General features: G+C 39.6%; 1 protein-coding gene across 1 annotated transcript in view; it reads right to left on the bottom strand.

Moving 5' to 3' along the window:
- Positions 1-20,090, bottom strand: part of ARHGAP15 (Rho GTPase activating protein 15) — a 630,092-nt gene that overhangs the window by 222,391 nt on the left and 387,611 nt on the right. Inside the window, exon 10 of the mRNA XM_065880510.1 lies at positions 1,850-1,948. Within this exon, the coding sequence (XP_065736582.1) occupies positions 1,850-1,948 (99 nt within the window). The remainder of the gene's footprint in view (positions 1-1,849; positions 1,949-20,090) is intronic.

Genomic DNA, 20,090 nt, shown 5'->3' with positions numbered 1-20,090 from the left:
TGCTTTACGGAATTGCAGTCTTTGAGTTTCATTAAAACACTTAGGAATTATTTTAATAATCATATGTGATTAGTGCCTGTTCAGTGCTGAATCTACAAATTCATTTTAAGAGTAAACATTGGGACAATGAAATATAATGCCAAATATGATTGCCCCTGTCAGAAAATACATTGTCTTATCTTATTAAAAATCACCAACAAAATGCCATGAACAAAACATACAGTTTCTATTTATGAGCATTTTCTATTCTGCAATACCATGGTGTTTGCATGCCACAAGGCTGTATCTAGCAGAGTTCTCATTTTGCCTGGGGTATGTACATAAATAGAGAGTTATAGAACGCTTTTTTTATGGGCACACATCTTATTATGTACAGCTTCCCCCAAAGTCCTATTTGGATTTTTGCTAATATAACAGTGCTCACACCATCAATGCTGAGTATTTATAAGAGAATGAAGATTTCCTGAAAATGATGATAATTTAACTATTAGCAATAATGGCATTATAACATTTTCAGTGATCCATTTGGCTTTAAGTACTTATTAAATAATATTTATTCCTAAAATATGTACTTACAAAATTAAATGAGATTGCAACATACAATAAAAAGACATTTCTCTCTAAACTCCAAGTGATTCCATTCCTCACAGATACCTCTCCTTGTGTTCATTCTGTTTTTACTGTTTTCTCCTCCCTCTTTGAACCCTCAGCTCTTCTCTCTGATGTGTTGATATGCTTTTCCCCAAAGCTGCTCACTTTATCCACTTTCTCTACCCACTCGTCCCCTTCTTGTTATTCTCTCATTCCCTACTGACATGGGAATAATAGGATCCCAAGGCTGTCCTTACAGTATAATCAAAGTATGAATTTCCAGGAGCTGGAAATTGCAGACCATTTTTATTATGTTTCTATAATAAAGCCAGGTAACATCGAGAGAATTAAAATGGCTTTTCCCTAGCAGATAACTTGGTAAAGATTTCTTCCCTTGATTCTATTGTTTTAAGAGACTGGGAGCTGAAAAGGGGAATAGATTCACCACTTCTTTTTCTGGAAACACCTCTGTCTTTTACATGATATATATTCCCCTAGATCCTGGGAATATGTTGTAAACTTGTAACAGATGGTGATGAAGCTTCACATTTCTATACAATATATTTTTTGAGATTCTGCACCTACTGTATGTATCTTTCAGGGAAAATGACCTTGAATGAATAAAGTCATAGTCTGAAGGAAAAACACCCCACAGATAGACTAGCATAGAAATGATGAGTCAAATGGGTTTTGTTTTGTTCCCCTCAGTAAGATGAAATAATTTCAAATGGAAAACAGAATGTTGAAATATAGGAATCAAAGGTCATCTTAACACTGGAGGTGTGTCTGTTAATTGTTCCAGGAAAACCAGTTAGGCATATTCTGTGCTGAACAGATACACGTGGAAGATGGAATATCACCATGTGCAAGTAGAAACGCTGTTTGCTTCACTTGGGTAATGTTGGGGGCTTACCAAAATATGTTCTGGCACAAAATCTACCAGCATGAATGTTAGGAGGGTTCTAACACTGTGAGTGCTGATATTTTATGAATGTTTTATCACTGGCGAGAAAACAAGAAGTTTGCAATTGAATCAACAACATGTCAGACAGAAAAAAATATTAAAAAAAGAACATTAGGGGGAATTATTGATGTCCCTACTGTGAAAACAAACTGAAGTTAATAAGAAACTTGATCCTCTTAACTGATTAACAAAAGTCAGATTTTAATTTCATAGCTTGTCAGTGCTGTTAACTTGAGCACTGGTTGTGTAGAGGGTACAGTATTGGGGGAAATTGCTGTATATTCAGTTACCCACCTCTTTTTTCGACAGCTTCAATGCACTGCTTTACAAACCGTGGAACTGTGGAATTTTCACGTTCACACACTGTGTGCAGATGAGAGCCAAAAATTTGATCTGCAAAAGAAACAAAGATGAGCTTCATTAAAATCCAAGCTTGCGTTGTTCTTTAATTTGATTCTGTTTCCATATCCACTGAATGATGAAATCTGCATCTTGCATAGGAATCGATTTTTTGCTTTAATTCCAAAGTGTCTATTGCAGACATACAAAGACCATAACTCCCTTCTCTATGGAACAGGACTCCGGCCCCAGAGAAAGAAAACTAACACTCTGCCATCGATTAGGCAGGGATGACTGAGTAATTTATAGTCTCTCTGGGCTTAACTTTGTTGCCTATAAAATAATGACAAGGAATTAAGAAAACTTCTATAAAATAATTAATCTTAGCGAATTGGTGTCTTAGTGTTTGAGAACAAATTTGTCAATGGTTATCAAAATTATGATGTTGTTAGTATATGTAGAAGATTCACCCTGTGGCTCAATGATATTCGAAGAAAGCAAGTTCCCGGAGACTTACTTTGAAGTGAATTTCTTCACATCTCTCCTGCCTTGAATGCCCTTCCTCTTCTCTAATCTAAGTATCCCCTTTCTTTTAGGGCTCAGCTCAGATGGCTCTTTCTCCATAAACTCTATCCTTCCTATCTCAGCTTTATGTCTCCTGTAACATAGGTTCTTTGGAATACCAGTTCTTCAGGATGTTAATAGGCGATTTTGGGGAAAAAGCCTGTAATCAAAAATGGTTTAGCCACATTGGGTTAAACAAAGTTAAACAGGTTTCTTTCATGTGTACTTATTTTTAGAGTCTGTGTTATGCCAGTGTGCACTGGGAATCTCCAGGCGGGACTGGAGGATGCATTATTTCCCAAATTTATCTGAGTAAGATCCTTTTATTTCAAAGGGCATCTCTCCAGACTAATGTTTCCCAGAACACACTTTGTGAAATTCTAGCCTAGCCCTCTCATTTGGAACATGATTTATGCTACCTTGCATTGTGTATTTACACTTATAATATATGGAATGTATTTTCTCAAAGCAGATTCTGAGTGCTGCATTGCTTATATGTTCTTACGGTCACCAGTGCCTAGCACAAATTTGGGTCCACGGCATTCACGCAAAGATTTTTAAAAACTGTGTTAAAATATATGTAACATAAAAGTGTCCATTTTAACCACTTTTATGTGTACAGTTTAGTGGCATTAAGTGCATTGGTGTGCAACCATCACCACCATCCATTTCCAGAACCTTTTTAAACAGCATAGATGTTGATTACTCATAATGAAACAAATATTTAGTAGGTTCAAGGGCTTCCCCTCTACCACAGAATGAAATCCAATTCCCTAACATCACTTCCAAGGCAGTAAACGACCTGACCTTCCACCAATTAACTGATTTCATTTGCTTCCTCTCTACTCTTTCCCGCTCATCACTTGCCTGCCACCACTCTGTCGACGTTGCTGATTCATGCTCTGCCTCAGGGACATTGCACTTATTATTTCCTCTGCATGGAGCTCTATTGTCCTAGCTCTCTGATCAAATGTCACCTTCTTATTGTAGCCTTTCCTATCTACCTTTAAATAAAACCTGGCAACCACTGCCAATAGAACTCTCCATGCTGCCCCACCTTACTTTTCTTGGAGCACTTTTCTCCACCTGACATATTAGATTGATATGTTTACTGGTTAGTTGCTTCCCTTGCTTAGAATGCAAAACCCAGGAGAGTAAGGACTATTCCTATTTCCTTTATTACTGGATCCCCAGTAACTCGACAACGTTTGGCATACATTAGAAGTTCAATAAATATTTATTGAATTATTGACTGTAAGACAGCATCTTAATCATCAGTGGAGGTCTTCAATGCATTTAAAACATATTTTTAGCAGAAGTGGGGAGAAAAATATAAAATGCAGCATAACAGAATGCTAAACGATGCATTATTACAAAGGGGTAGTCAACATGGACTGTGGTGAGACTTCAAGAAAGTCACGATTTTCATCCATTTCTCAGAAAAGGTGATGGCTTGAATTGAGAACTTAGCAGAGAGGGAAAGAATTAAGGCTAAAACACCAATAATAATGTACTTCAGTATGGAAATGTGCATTTTTTGCAAGAGAGAGAAAGAAGATAAGCTCAAAACACAGTAACATAGTGTAGAGAAGTGGGAAATAATCATAGGTATTTCCTTTGAATAGCTGGTCAAGTAACAAAGATTTGTTCAAAAACAGTGAGTCACCACTATAAGAAAGGATAAAATAAAATATTACTTAAGAAAAATAATCCAAAACTTCAGATTTGATCATTTAATTTGGCCAGAGGTTATAGTCAGGGGGAATTGTTATAGAGTAGAAAATCCTTTAATAGTAATCATAATTCAAATGCATTTCACAAATATTTATTATCTTCTATACTTGCAGTGATGAAGTAGGCATATTAGGTTGTGAAAAAGATATCAAGAGGTCATAATACTGTAAGGCTGAAAGAAATATTCAAATAATATAAAAAATAGACTATAACAGGTATCATAAAAGGTACTCAGTGCTAAGGAGGATGTTCTATAGTATCGAGTTTTTTGTGTCATGTAGTGTAGATGCGGTGTTTGGTGGGGGCAGAGTGGAGGGAAGTTTATGAGATGGAGATCATTCCAAAAAGATAGATTCCTGAATGGAGTGGTGTTAAAATCTGGAGAGAGGTTTCTTTTGTTTGTTTATTTTTTTTTCTTCTGATAGGTAGATACAGGAAGATGAAGATGAAGGCATTCTAGTGTATTTACTGTTTCATTCACTCAGTTATTTGCCAAAAAAAAAAAAAAAAAAAAAAATTCTGAGTGCCTGCTCTGCATCAGGAACTAGGAATGGCACTGGTAACACAATAACCAAGACTCAATTCCTATACTCTAAAAGTTTCTTGACTAGTGCGGGCATCATATAAGTAAACAGGTAAGACCATATCGTGAAAAATACTATACCTGGGGAAGCACAGATGCATGTGGCAGGGCAACCTGAACAGCCTTGAGTGCACATGGAAGACTTCCCAAAGAAGAAATGAATCCTCGAGGATAAGTAAGACTTAGATTGGAGAGGTAAGAAAGAGGACAAAAAGGGCATTTGGAGAAGATGGAGGAGAGGCAAACAAACACATCAATGATGAGAAGAGTGATGAGAAGGATGTGGTGTGCTGAGGAAAACATTCACTCTTTCTTATTCAGAAAAATCTTGATGTATTAAGCTTTAAAAGGAGATGAAGATTATGTTATGAAGAGTCTTAAATATTAAGTCAGACAGGTAAGTATTTGAGAGTGTGCAAATACCATCGATTTCTTATACACATGCTATTCCCCTCCCAACTTCTTTCTTGTTTTTTTTTTTTTTTTTTTAGAAGATGCTGGGGGTAGGAGTTTATTAATTAATTAATTTATTTTTGCTGTGTTGGGTCTTCGTTTCTGTGCGAGGGCTTTCTCTAGTTGTGGCAAGCGGGGGCCACTCTTCATCGCGGTGCGTGGGTCTCTCACTATCGTGGCCTCTCTTGTTGCAGAGCATGGGCTCCGGACGCGCAGGCTCAGCAGTTGTGGCTCACGGGCGTAGTTGCTCCGCGGCATGTGGGATCTTCCCAGACCAGGGCTCGAACCTGTGTCCCCTGCATCGGCAGGCGGACTCTCAACCACTGCGCCACCAGGGAAGCCCCTTCTTTCTTGTTTTTAAAGTCCACTCATAAGACAGAACCTGAAAGTGTTCTCCATTGACTTCTGTTTCCCCTGTAGCTTTAGTTAGTTTAAATTAGATAGTTCTGGTTGGTAAAATGTAAGGGAACGTGACTTGGGAATCTACAAGAGAAGATTTTTTTCCCCTGATAAACGGAGAGGGGTATATGAAGACATTCTTTCTTTCTTCCTTCCTGCTTTGAACATCACTGTGCAATCATGCAATGCCTGGAGCTACTGCTGCAATCTTGTCACCATGAGGCAAGAAGCTTGCAAACAAAAGCTAAACATGATTAAAAAAGAAGGTACAGGGCTTCCCTGGTGGCGCAGTGGTTGAGAGTCTGCCTGCCGATGCAGGGGACATGGGTTCGTGCCCTGGTCTGGGAGGATCCCACGTGCCGCGGAGCGGCTGGGCCCGTGAGCCACGGCGGCTGAGCCTGCGCGTCCGGAGCCTGTGCTCCGCAACGGGAGAGACCACAACAGTGAGAGGCCCGCATACTCAAAAAAAAAAAAAGGTACAAAAACCTGAGACCTCAACAATATTGTTGAACTTTTAAACCTATCCTAAAACACATTCTCTAGACTTCCTGTTATATGAATATAAATATAATTAAATATAATATAAATAATTTTAAACTGGGTATTCTATCACCTGTAACCAAAAGGTTCATAAAAAAATGGGGGGGCACAGATAGTGGGGAAGACTGAACACAAAGAGATTTGTTAAGAGACTAATGTGATTGCTTGGGAAGACCGGAATCAGGATAGGCTTGTGGTAAATTTAATCATCATTGAGAATTCATCTCATCTTCTCTGAGTTAGATTCATACATTCACCACCTCTGCCATCTGCCTGTGTAGTAAAACTCACTAGAGTGGGCAACATTTTCCTCATTTCACTGCTATAGGGCTTGGCCATATAACTTGCTTTGGATAACGTAGCATGTGTAGAAATGATGTGTCAATTCAAGACTGAGGCCTTCAGACACATTACAGATTTCTACTCATCTCCTTGCTTCTTCACTATTGCCAAGACAAGAGCTTCCCTGGGTAGCTGCTGCGTCTTCAGTCTGGGCTCCAGAGTAAATACATATAGCACAGAACTGAGGTCAACCCTCAGTGAGGAGACAAGTCCAGTCAGACCTACAACTTAAAACAGAGCTATCCATTCAAGCCTGCCGTAGACTGACCCACAGACACATGAAAAATAAGTGCTTTTTGCAGTTTGCCACTGAGATTCTATGTTTGTTTGTTAGGCATCAATAGCTTACTGATAAAGATGATAATAGGAGTCTGGATTTTTGGTGATCTAAGCTATGCTGTGAGAATGAAAACAAGAGAGTTGACAGGACATGGAAACCAAAACTGGGGAGCAAATAAATAGAGAAAAAAATCTAAATTTGGTTAGAACGTGGAAATATGCATTCGTTTAGAGTCAATCCTAAGGAGGAGTCTCAAAGGAAATTTCTCTCACCTTAAAATTTAAACTCATTATGTTTTATGTTATATTATGGCATTTCTTATTATGTATTCTCTCCAGATCAATTCAATTCTATTTAATTCAATTCAGCAAATATTTCATAAGCACCTACCATATGCAGGGCATTGTAAAGAATGCAAAGATTGACATTCATCCATAGCTATCTATTACATGCCCACTGTAGTCCAGACAGTGTGCTCCATCCTAAAGATGCAATGATCCATGAAGCATGATCTCCTACGGTGTAGGGGGAAGAACAGCTCTCAAAACCAGTTATAATATGATGTGATTAGTGCTATTGCAAGGGCGCTCAATAATAAATAGCGAAGATATATTTAGCCACGCAAGGGTCAAAGTACGTTATATATTTTAACTTATTTAATCTTTATAACAATCCTTAACACTTTAATGGTAGATACTATTACCATCTTGATTTTATAGGAGAGAAAATTGAGGCACAAAGATATTGAGTCGTTTGTTCATAGTTACAAAACATCAGGCTCTGGGGGGAAAAAAAAAAGATAAGGACCTGAACTAAGACAACGAAGAGATGGGGTGATTCAGTGGGATTTGTAAACTGGATGCGGGAGGTGAGCCAACCCACCAGGCAAAGAGGACATTCAGGTTTTTTGCTTGGTTGAAGGAGACTAAGATGCTGAATACTGAGGGTTTGGAGAAGAAAAGAGAGATTGATGTTTAGAAGTTAGGATAGCATTTCAGACCCAGCAGAACACTGATGGGATATCCAGGTGAAATTCAGACACTATTGCTGATCATAAGGAAAATGGTTTTCATACAATGAAACTGAGAAGCAGATGTTTGTGGTAAAGATTTGAAGAGAAGGTAAGAAGTAGGGGTAGCAAATAGACCCCCTTTTTTAGAAGTTTAGTAGTGGGAATTCACTAATTATAAGGAAAGACGGGACTTGGGGAAAGATTTTCATTTGGGGTGGATAGGAGAGAATTTCAATTGCAGAGTGTTTCTGATTGCCAGAATGCTCTAGAGGGGGTGAGATGCCCTCTTGGCTGTTTTTGGTTGCTATAATGCCTGGGGTGGGGGAGGTGTGCTACTGCCACTTACTGGGTGGTCCAGGTAAGTGCAGGCAATCCCTCACTGGGAGAGAAAACAATCCCTCCCTGATTGCCAATAACGCCCTGGTGAAAAAAGAGCTTAGATATGTTGAACTTCATTAGATAGAAGGGAGACGTTTGCTTTCACTAGTTACCAGAAAGGTCAAAAAATTCCATCTCACTTATATCCTGTCTTTAAAGTGGCTATACTTACCCAAGAAGGTATGGCTCTGTAGTAGAAGGACCTAGCCTTTCAGGCAAACCTGATTGAATCAAAGGTTGTCATGTGGCCCAAGCTGGGTCAATGCAATTTGTCCTGCAAAAGTTTTAGAATTGGGACACTATAGACTGAGGTGGTATCAGAGATACTACCTGCTCCAGGGATTTGAATTGAAAGGCCGTCTAGACTTAGACACTGCAGGGCAAAAGCAGCCATTTGGGGAGATGGTGATGTGCAGTGAATGAGTGTTACTGAAGCTAATATGCAGACAGAGAGGTGAATGAAACAGACACACCTCAACTTCTCACTTCCTGATGCCTAGGCACCATATATGGTTGCCATGGGGTGCATTAGAAGTTAGAGGGAATTTCAGTTTAATGCAACTAGACAAATTTGGCTAGTACGTGGATAGCATTGTCCACAAGGTTTCAAAGAGGGCTTACAATCACAATAGAAAGGACTAGCCTTGGGAAAAATAACTAAATGAGACCCCCTGTTACAGATGATGCTGGTTCGGAAGAGTATGTTGTATGTCTGTTGGTTTTGCTGGCCCTGGAACTATTCTTCTATCCTCCGGTAAGAGCACCCTGGTTTTCCTTTGGGGATGATACTTTCTCATCCTGCTGCCTTTTGCTTTGAGTAGTGCTGACCTCACCAGCTCCAGCTCCAGGGATGAACATGCATTTCCTCCCCTGGCCACAGTAATCGGTTCAGACATGAACACATGACCCAACTGGATCTGGGCAAGCAAATCCTGAGGCTTCCTTTTTTTAGTGCTGCTGGGAAAGAGGAGCCCTCTTGCTATAGGATTTGGTAAACTATGAGGATATGAGTCTAAGCTTCTAGAAGTTATATTGCCAGCTTCTGGGAAAACATACTGGAGAATGAAGCCAACAGAGTGGAAAACAGCTGAGGGATGGAGGAGATAAAGATTCGATAGCATTTTGTGCCCAGAGGTCCAGTCATGCCTGAAGCTATTCTTGTCCCTTGGACTTTTCAGTTAAGTAGTCCAATAAATTCCATTCCTACGTTTGCAATTTGAATAAGTTTCTATCAATTACAACTAAAAAACAACTTGACTACAACATTAGCCTTCAACATTACATGGTGAATTATATAATGTGGAGGAGATGGTGTTATACATGAAACGACTTTGCAAAGTCAAAAGTGCTATATCCAAAGGAAGTAAATCATAGAGATTTAGCTTAGACATCATTGTCCAATTTAGGGGCTGTTTTAAGATTGCCACCCATCTGTAACTCTGATACAGTCCAGAGTTTGATACACCGAGGAAGACCATTAAATTATAGGAATGTCTTTGAACCACAGAACCTTCTTTCTTAAAACCGTGTAAAGAAAGGGGGAGGGAGAGAGAAGGTGTTTTGTTTTCTGGGCAAGCATTGATGACCTAGCTTTTGCCCCCTAAACTTCCATGCTTGCTAGGCTGGCACAACATTAAGGATTGTTTCTGCTTTTCCCCTCCTTATGGTATTCCAAAAAAGGGAGCAGTCCCAGAACCCTGAGCTCCCGGCTCCCCATCTATAGTCCCATCTGTGGGCTCACTGGTAATCCTTTATTCCTCTCTTAACAACTTTTTGTATTTAGAAAACACCTCTTGCTAGGGGTGCCAATATTTTCAGAATGCTCTGCACATGCCTATGGCCTTGGCTGGTGTGATCATTACATCTTTGTTCTCCTGCTTCAACGCTTGTACCAGGGGTGGCAGGCAACACATTGGTTGGAGAAAATCCATTTTCTGTAATTTTTCTTTGAAAGCATCTTCTGGTGAGAAAAACAAATAGACTTTCCACATGACTGCACTTACAAATCACGTTGTTTACATAATGAATTAGAGTTTAACTAGGGAATGGTGGTTTTTAATCTTTAAGCTCTCAAACTTTTGACCGATTTAGTTAGTTCATCAGCATAACCAGGTTAAGCCTCCCAGATCACAGATTAGCTTCATTCTCCCTCATCTCTGCTATGTATTTTTTGACAAAAAATGAAAAGAACACCCAGTAATGGGATCTTTGTCAGTTAGATTCCAAATGAATCAAAACTATGAGGAAAACTACTCAATAGAGGCAGTTAAATGTTCAAATAATGTGACGGTGTTATCATCATTTACGCAGGGAGACAGTCTCCACATGCTTTTCAAAATGATGTTATTCTGCTTTCAGGACAGAGGCCCATTGCGGCCACTCTAGTGAATTTTAGAGAAGAAAACAAAGCACCTAGAACTACATACATGAAGAAATAAAGAGGGGAAGAGACAACAACAACAAAAAACTGAACTGTTTGGACACACACATACATATCGGATAATTATTTTGGTAATGAGGCATATTCATCAAGGATTTTGGCTACAATAGAAAAAAATCCACTGTGGCTATCTTAAGCAAAGAAAAATTTATTCAAATGATGGTGAAGGATAGGGGTAGGAGGAAACTCAAAGAATTTACTGAGAACTAAAAGTAATTTATAACCGAATCACTTTGCTGTACACCTGAAACTAACACAACATTGTTAAGCAACTATACTCCAAAATAAAATAAAAACAAACAAAAAAATTAATTTATTAATTCCTCAAAGAAAATACTGGAGGCGAGGGACCAGTCTTGGAGATGTTTAATCCAAGGTTCTCAGGAGATCCACGAAATAAGAAAAAGGAAGTAGAGCAACTGCTTTGTAACTCTGAGAGCTGGGTCAGGATGCTATACGCATTGTCACCTCCACCACCAGTACTGTCCTGGTGACTTCTGTTCATCAATTACTCGAGATCTGAAGTTCCAATAGACAATGTCCAACGGGTTGAGATTTTGTCTAAAAAATGGGTTGAAATGAGAAAAAATACAGCCCATGTAGCTTCCATAGTAGGTAGCATTCACTTGGAAATTTTCTCCCTCTGGACTGCCACACACATGGGCAGATCATTTCCCAATAGGATTATAAGGGCAGGGCAGTGGAGAGTGGAGGGCTAAAATAATATTCTCAACACAGGTAATTTCAGCAATTTCACTGATTTCATCTTTTGATTTTAAACTGTAAGTGACATTTGCTTTTCCTTTTGGGAGTAGGTTTCCAGACCAAAACTTTCAGATTGCTTATGAGGGAATCGTGTTTCTATTCTTATATCTTCTCCACTTCCATTCTTACATTTTTCTCTTCCTCACCTTTAAAATACCCACTATGTGAGCCCCCATCATATAACTTTCCCACAACTTTACTGAATAGTTTTGGAGAAATAGGTGATTTAAGTTAAGAACTATAGTTTACCGATGGCTTATGTCTTTGAATTAAGATGCGGAAAAATACGTTTAATGCTAAAACACTAGCACTGAACTTAATCTATCTTAAGTGCTTCGGAAGGTACCGCATTGTCTTATGATGTCTCAGGGCTTTGATTAAAAATATCAGCTATTGCTTTTTGTTACACAGATATCAAAAATTGGGCTGATACTCCGTTGAGTCTCTAATATATACTGAAAGTAAATCTCTCTCATTGCCTTGTTTACTTGTGATTTCTTTTCTCATAAGAGGCAAGTACAGGGAAAAGCTTAATTATTTTAACTTTTAGGTAGCTCGGAATCTAAATAAATAGGAATTTAAAGTATATACACTTCTGTGTATAGTTTCCCCCCCACATGTTTATTCATATTTTTGGATCTCATCTACTAACAGACTTTAAAGTCGCTGGTGGAAAATGATAATGTCTACTCCGGAAAGGCTGGCCTGGAGGAAACTGGCTTAGGCTCTAGGGAGAAGATCTTCTCAAACAAGGGGAGGCTGGGGTCTGCAGCTTCCAACAGACATTGGACAGTTGGCTGCAGGGGTGGCATCCTTTGACAGGATCGGCCCAAAGATGAGTGTCGGAGACAGGCTAGCTGCCATCCAGACGGTATGGCGAGTTCTTCCCCAGTCCTTTCCATGTTTTCTCCTTCTTCCCTTTTCAGGCTTCCAGCCATCGCCACCTTTCACAATTTCACCCTCAACCCCAAACAATGCTTCTATGAAGTACCTTTTGGCCCCTTGCTTTAAGCTCCTAAACTCATTAAAAATAGATCTCAACTCAATTTTGGTCCAGTTAATGCAACAGACACATTGGTGGGTCCACTAATCAGGAAGGAATTTGTATCTTAAATGAAGAGTTTCTTAACCCAAATGTAACAAGGAGAATAAAATTTTTTCTGTATTTGTCTCCCCTAGGCAACACTTTGCCCTATACTTCTCCTTACCTCTGCTTACCCAGAGCAGCACAACACATGAATTACACACATACACACACATACCCTCCCCTTATATGTGTGTGCACAGAATCACAATACTAAAGAGAATGGTTTGACCAAGTGAATGTTACTGCATTTTTGTATTCATCCATTCAATCTATCTATCCCTGAATATTTTTCAGTGCCTTCGGAGGATGGAATAATGAACAGAACACTCTGTGTCTTTACACAGCCTGTATTTAAATGGAGGAAACAAACACATAAAGACATTAACATGGAATGCAATGTCAGATGGTGATAGGTGCTATGAGAAAATAAAGCATGGCAGGGAGATAGAAAGAGAGAGGTGTTGTCAGGGCAGACATTTGCTAGACAGTGGCATTGAGCAGAGACCCAAAGAAGTGAAGGCATGAGCCATACCAATACACAGGCAGAGCATTTCATCAGAGGAGTAGCAAATGGGAGTAAGTTGCATACCCTGGAGAAGCAGCAAGAAGGCCAGTGTGGCTGGAGTGAAATGATAAACAGGAAGTATGGCTGAGGATGAAACTGATAAGGTAGCCTGGGGGACAAAGCAGGTAGGACCCTATAGGTCACAGGAAGGGCAATAGATATTATTTTAAGTATGATTTTATTCTAAGTAATTGGAAATTATTGAGCAGGAAAGTGACTTAAAGTGATTTATGTTTTTAAATGATCTTTCTAGTTGCCATGTGGAGGTTATATGTAAGGGCGTCAGGAAAAGAAGCAGAGAGGCCAGTTAGGGGGCTGGTGAGATAGTCCAGTGAGAGATGATAGTGCTTGGGTAGGGTGGTAACAGTGGAAGTAACTGAGAGTGGTTGAATGTAGAATATATTTTTAAGGTGGGATTTGTTGATGAGAGTAGAAGAGACAGAATAGCATGGAGGGTGACCCCGGCTGGCAAAGAGCAGAGGTATTTCCTGAGGTCGAGAACACATGGAAGCCATTCGGAAGCCAAGGGTTGCTCTAAGTAAATGTGAGATGTCTACCAAACATCCTAGGAGATGTCAAATAGATGTTTGAACATGCAAGACTAGAGTTTCAAGGGTCTGGAGTTTGAAGCTGAAGTACTAAGTTTGGAAAGCTTGCAGATGGAATCTGAAGCCACAGGGCTGGAATATTTCAGCAATAGTGCTCAGTAGTCTGAAGGAGAAGGAAAAGAAAAGAGAAGTCCAAAGACTTAACATAGGAGTAGCCCAACACTGTGAGGCTGGTGGGAGGAGCAGGCTCTACCAAAGGAGCACCCATGGGCAGAAGAGTTTCCACAAGAAGGATGAGAAATTGTAAATAAATAGCAATTCTAAAACCACTGAAAGATTTCATGTCCTGCTTCCTTTCTTTCCTTACCCTCTTTTAGGCAATAACAAAGCAGAGCGAAGTAAGGTGATCTCTATCTACCAGAGATAGTTCACAGTCTCCTTGGAAGGTATTAAAATATTCAACCACTGAAATTATAGTTTGGGGGTAAAGAAAAGAGAGGACTAATTCAGAATGAGGAAGACAGGGATGGATTTATGGAGTTGGTAACTTTGAGCTGGAGGACTAAAAATGAATGGAAGTTTACAATATAGAGTAAGCTGGAGAAGAATATTCAAGGTGAAGGAAGCTTTACACAGTAGAACAAGATCAATGTAATTTCTTCCTCTTTCCTATAGAAATAGATGTACTTCTATTGCATCCTATTAAACTCCCTTCTGGATGCCAAGTGAAATATATATGAATGAGTGAATGAATGAATGAATACATGAATAAGAGAATGTATAAAAGAAAGTGACTTTTATGTAAAGATTGTGCCACGGTCACTTGAGTATGAAAGAAATATATTTCAGTTTAGTTTGCATTAGTGCGTTTTGGATGACTGACATGGCCAAATTTTGCTTAGCAAAGACTGATTATTTATATTTTGGGTTGACAATACTTTCTGGTTTTCCTTTGCCTGTCCTCATTTTATTAGAATTACACAGGGGTCTACAAAAGGAAAAGGGAATAAAATTCAAAGATGTCAAACTTTGCTACCTTAACCTTATTTGTGTAGATTTTATGTTTTTAAAATAGAAAACTGTCCATGGAATTCAACTGCTCAAGCATACAACTTACTGCAATTATTCTGAAGTTAAAACTTTTATAGGTTGGGTTGTCTACTTACTTTACTTAGTAGGAACTTCACTGCAGTTAAAATTACTGTGAAATCAGTACTTTTATTTCTGTTTGAGTGATGAGACTAAGAAGAAAACTTGAGACATAAAATTTATTCAGATATTTGATTGAATTAATTCTAAATGATTTAATAAAATTACCTTTTTAGTGCACACAAATATGGACTGAAGTTGGAAATGTCATTCAGTGATCGATAAAAGTTGAAAGTTTCTTCTAGGGTGGAGAAGGTGTGGAAATGTTGAGTCACTCTGGATTTAAGTAAAATCTAGGAAAGAACAATGTACTTTTCCAGATATCAGCATAGATTTGTTAGAATCCCAGGTGGTAAGACTTCAATTTATTTGCATGAATGCATAGTTCAATAAGAAAAGATTCAAATTTAGTTGGAGTAAAACTGCTTAATGATTTCAAATATTACGTGTAATATATTAATATAACGGGTTTGAATATCTATAATGGAGTCTCTTTCATTTGGGTCTTAAGGGTGTTCTCACAGCAACTAATGCTGAGTGCTAGGTACATGCTGAAGCACCTAAGAGGAAAGCACTTTAGGTTAAAAGCACTTTCTCTTCTCAGCCTCGGGTTAAAAGCTATTTCAGGATTCTGTTAAAGGCATTCTTTGGTCCTCAGCTTCGGCTGAAAAGCTGCTTTGAAGAAAAGTGCTTTGAGGCAGGTAAAGGATTTTATAATAAACCATATTAAGAGCTGGGGGACCGTGTGGTTCTCTGGAAGTGTTGGCTAGCTCCATGGAGGTGTGGTATACACTCTGCGCAAGTTTGCCTGTTCCCTGTGGTCCACTGATTATTTTATGCAAAGAGACTGAAAAACATTTCCAGGAATATAATTGGAGAGAAGGGGTTATGAGCCCAAATTTAGTAGTCCATGATGCACACATTTCCGAAAACATTTTGTCTCTTTTGGGTTTCCAGTCAAACACGGAGTGTATTTCTTTTTTGGCCCTTACTGCAGAAAGCAACTATGCAGTAACATTTCTAAAACACCTTATCCTGTCCCGAAGCTGTCCACACAACTGAGTAAACAGATATCTCCCTGGGAGACGCACTTTGCATATTGCACATGAAAATGCAATATCAGTTTATTTCATACTCTTTATTTATATAACTTTCCCAGCTAACAGGGCCTCCCATGCGGGGATGGGCACACTTAAAGATAAAATGGAGTACCTCAGTTGGGTCTGCCTACTGAATTGGCAGAATCATGGTCACCACCCAGATGTCTAATTGCAGGTACTGATATTCGTTGGTGAAAACACAGTGACTTCAGAGGAATTCTGAGCTTGTGGAGGTCAATGGGAATTCTGAGAGATGGCAAAATGGTTCTTGTAACCCAGCTGAGTCCCAGGGAGTAGATCTGAGTTCTGCTGAGGAAAGGGCCTCAGACAGTATGGAAAGAAGCTGTTTTCTCACTTTGTGAGATTCAATGCCTAAGCGCTATTGCTTCAGGACCTAAAATACCAAGTGAAATATGCAGGTGACTGGGGAGAACAGCATTCTTCCTGTTTGCTCTGGAGACAGAGTGAACCCAGAAATGCAGTGGAACCAGAGGAATCAAAGCACTGTATGGCACCCAGAAGTTTTTGTAGGTTTGGAAACTCCTGGACAGTACCTAGGCAGTGAAGCAGGCATCGACTGGAAGATGCTGGCTGCCTGTGGCCTGGTGAGGTGCCTTCCTTGGCCAGTTTGTAGGCAATGGGGTATCAAAGAAGAAGAATCAAAGGAGAAGAACATGAGAAGGGCAGTTCTCCTCAGATGCGATACATTCCAGGTGCTCCCATAAATAGCTAGGGAGAGCTTGGAAACAGAGAGAGGCTGAATTGTTATGATTATACAGGTGGGAGCCATGACTTGTGATAATTGTGCCTTAATGTCGGTGTTACTTCACTCATATTCACAGGCTGCTGGGGCATGGCCCATTGAGGTTATATAGGAATTAAGTAAAATTAATTCCATAATATAGCTTTCTAATACAATCAGCCCTCCACATATGCAGGGATGCAGAACTGGCAAATACAGAGCAACGACTGTACTATGGCATTTTATATACTGGACTTGAGCATCCTCAAACTTTGTATCTGCTGGGGTCCTGGCACCAATCCTTTGTGGATAGTAAGGGACAACAATATATATTTCCACTGGTCTTTTAAAATGGAGCCAAGTTGGCAGCGTATGGACATGAAGTTTTTTTTTTTTGATATAGAATACTTCTTCCTAGGCAGTGTCTAATTTTGAAGGAAGGAATCTCGCATTATACATCTTCATGGGCCCAGTATCCAGCCCATCACTTACCACATGGTGGGTCTGGGTCTTCAATAAATGTTCATCAAATAAATAAAAATATATAATGGGTACTGAGTGAATAATAAAATTGCTTATAAAATAAAGTACAAGCTCCTTAGCCTGGCACTATGCAAAACACCTGCCACAACGACCTCTCATCGAACCCTCTACATTTCATCCAAGCCACCATTCCCCATGCTTTCCTACAATTGGGCACCTTGGATGGCTTACCCATTTCCTCACATATCCAAATGCTCTAAGTCAAGACTCAGCTTAAAGACCATAGAATAAAATAAATATTAATCTTACCCACACTTTTCCCACTTGTAATTTTCCCAAATCTACAACCTGAATGCCCCTTGAAGCATTTGACATATTATGCCGTACTTGTTGTACGTTTTCCCCCCTCACTCACTTCTTGGGGGATTCTGCTTTATGTAACTTTGTATCCTCTTAGAACATAGTGATTTACAGAATATGTATGAGTAGGCAATATGAAAAACCATCAAAGCATAAAGAAATGCAAGCACAGTTCTTTTTTTTTTTTTTGCAGTATGCGGGCCTCTCACTGCTGTGGCCTCTCCTGTTGCGGAGCACAGGCTCCGAAAGCGCAGGCTCAGCGGCCATGGCTCATGGGCCCAACCGCTCCGCGGCATGTGGGATCCTCCCAGACTGGGGCACGAACCCGCGTCCCCTGCATCGGCAGGCGGACTCTCAACCACTGCGCCACCAGGGAAGCCCGAGCACAGTTCTTTATTCTCATCATTGGATACCGCATGCAATGCTACAAGCACAGCGTGAGGCACACAGAATGCTCAACATGTTGGCTTTTTTAATGCAATGTCACAAAAATCTCACCATATTTTATCTGGTTTGCAATTTTCAGAATACCTACTCTGCACTCAGGACAAGGTGCACTTGCAATATGTAATGCGATAATAAGAGTAGAATTAGGAGTTTAAGAAGGGATAGTTATTACTTGCTACGCTGATTGTTCTTTACACGGTATCAACATTCCTAAAGGGCATTATCTGGAAAGTGTTAAGACAGAAAATTTCATTACCTTGCCCTAACTCACAAAAAATAAGTAGCAGAGCCAAGACTAGACTTCAAATCTACTTCAAAATTCAGCCATCTTTAGGGCTTAATGACTGCAATACATTGTTTCCCTGAGTAAAGTAGAATACATATAGCTCTTTCAAATAGCACAGGGAGAGTTTGTCACTACTGTCTCATCACTTCACACCACATGTCTCCAGACCCAATAGGGAAAATAGTCTTTCATATATTTCATTATTTCAAGTGTTCTTTATGTACTTAAATATCACACAAAACTAAGTACAGTTTTGTATTCAAGTATCTCTTTTTCCCAAGAATGTGTGGCATTGCTGCGTTTCTTGGTAGATATTCTTGGAGTTTAGGATTCTAGGCTGGTGATAATGGAGCCAACAGCCTGGGACCCTTGTTCAGCAGAGGCTGCCTCAATCACTCCTAGCCTCCAGATAGTGTGGCAAATGGATTAGCACAGACTCCTTCTAGCAGATCTCAGTTGAGTGTCTGCCATTTAGCTCAGTAGGCGAAACTGAAGCTCAATACACATATCCATGGCAGCTTCTCAGAATCAGAGAACTGCATCTGGGAGACAGAAGCCTCCTCTGGGCTTTTGGTAGTGCTCATACTATAATAACTGATTGTAGGAACAAATGGCTTTGGATTATCACATGGAAGTATTTTCCACTAGAACTTTACGCAAAAGTACTTACTGCCTTCTCCAGAATTCCTCAGATTAGATGTCCCATCTCCCTAACTTTCTCCAATGTGCTATTTATTCTCTACCTTCTTTCTGGTCCTGGACCCGGGTTGTGGTCTTTGTTTCTCCCACTATCTACCTCCTACCGATCAGTCCCCCTCTGAGGTCACAGTTCCCTGGCCAGGGTTTCTGCTTCCCATTCTGTCCTCCGCGATGCAGCATGAGACAGGCGTATATCTACTAATGTAGTGCCCTGGTATGTGGCACCGTATGGTCACATTTGGAAAGCTTATATTCCTACACTGCATAGCCACCCTTGAAATACTTTCTCCATATTACTGTGGCATCTTGAGTTGAACATAACCCCACACACAGATGTAATTGTCTCTCCTCCTGTGTGATGGACAGTTTATTTCTAGCCAATATTACTTTTCTTCAATATTATTCATTCATACTATAAACATGTGATCTTTCTGATTAAAGAGGTACGCATACAAGTGTGTACATGAATAAAAAAAACCTTATGCTAGAGAATTTGAGACATCTGACATCATTGGGAATACTGCCTTTGATAAAGAGAGGATCTAACCTTGCTTTTTTTCCCCCTAAAATGTTTGACTTCTTCAACTGGTAATTATGTAAACAGATTTTTAACCAAAAAGGGCTCTCAATTCTTCTTTTGACATGTTAATTGTTTCTAAAAAACATTAAGTGAGGTCCTGTCAAATTCTTTACATAATATTGAATGTTCTCCTATGCTAATTACTCTTTTTAAGATGGAAAAATTGTAACATGCTCAGGGCTCCAGTGCATTTGAAATGTAGAGTCACAAAAGATGTAAATACAGTATCTCACTGTTCAGAGAAGGAATGTATGAAGTGGTGCAAATGATGAGGGAGTCTGGGTGAATAATGGCTTTTCTGAAATTTAGATTATTTGGAATATCAAGATACAAAGATATCCTCAAGACGTTATTTTCAGACCATCTGCTTTCTTACTTCTCAGCCTCTAGTGCATCATAGATTCCACCGTTGTGAGGTTAACTGAGGCCAGTCCTCTTCCGCCTGCATCATTTCTTTTCCTTCTATGAGTTTGAGTTCCAAGTTCAAAGGGATAAGTTAGGAGTGATATATTCAAGTTAATGACCCTCACATGTGTTTAACTTGGATGACATCTCCTCTAAAATCTCCCTCCTGTCTAATATGGGTAGATAAGAAAATCATTAAAAATTTGGAGCTCGGGCTTCCCTGGTGGCGCAGTGGTTGGGAGTCTGCCTGCCGAT

This window comes from Phocoena phocoena, chromosome 7 (assembly GCF_963924675.1).
Source record: "Phocoena phocoena chromosome 7, mPhoPho1.1, whole genome shotgun sequence".
Taxonomy (NCBI): Eukaryota; Metazoa; Chordata; class Mammalia; order Artiodactyla; family Phocoenidae; genus Phocoena; species Phocoena phocoena.
The sequence above is the reverse complement of the archived record's forward strand: the minus strand, read 5'-3'. Positions and strand labels throughout refer to the sequence as shown.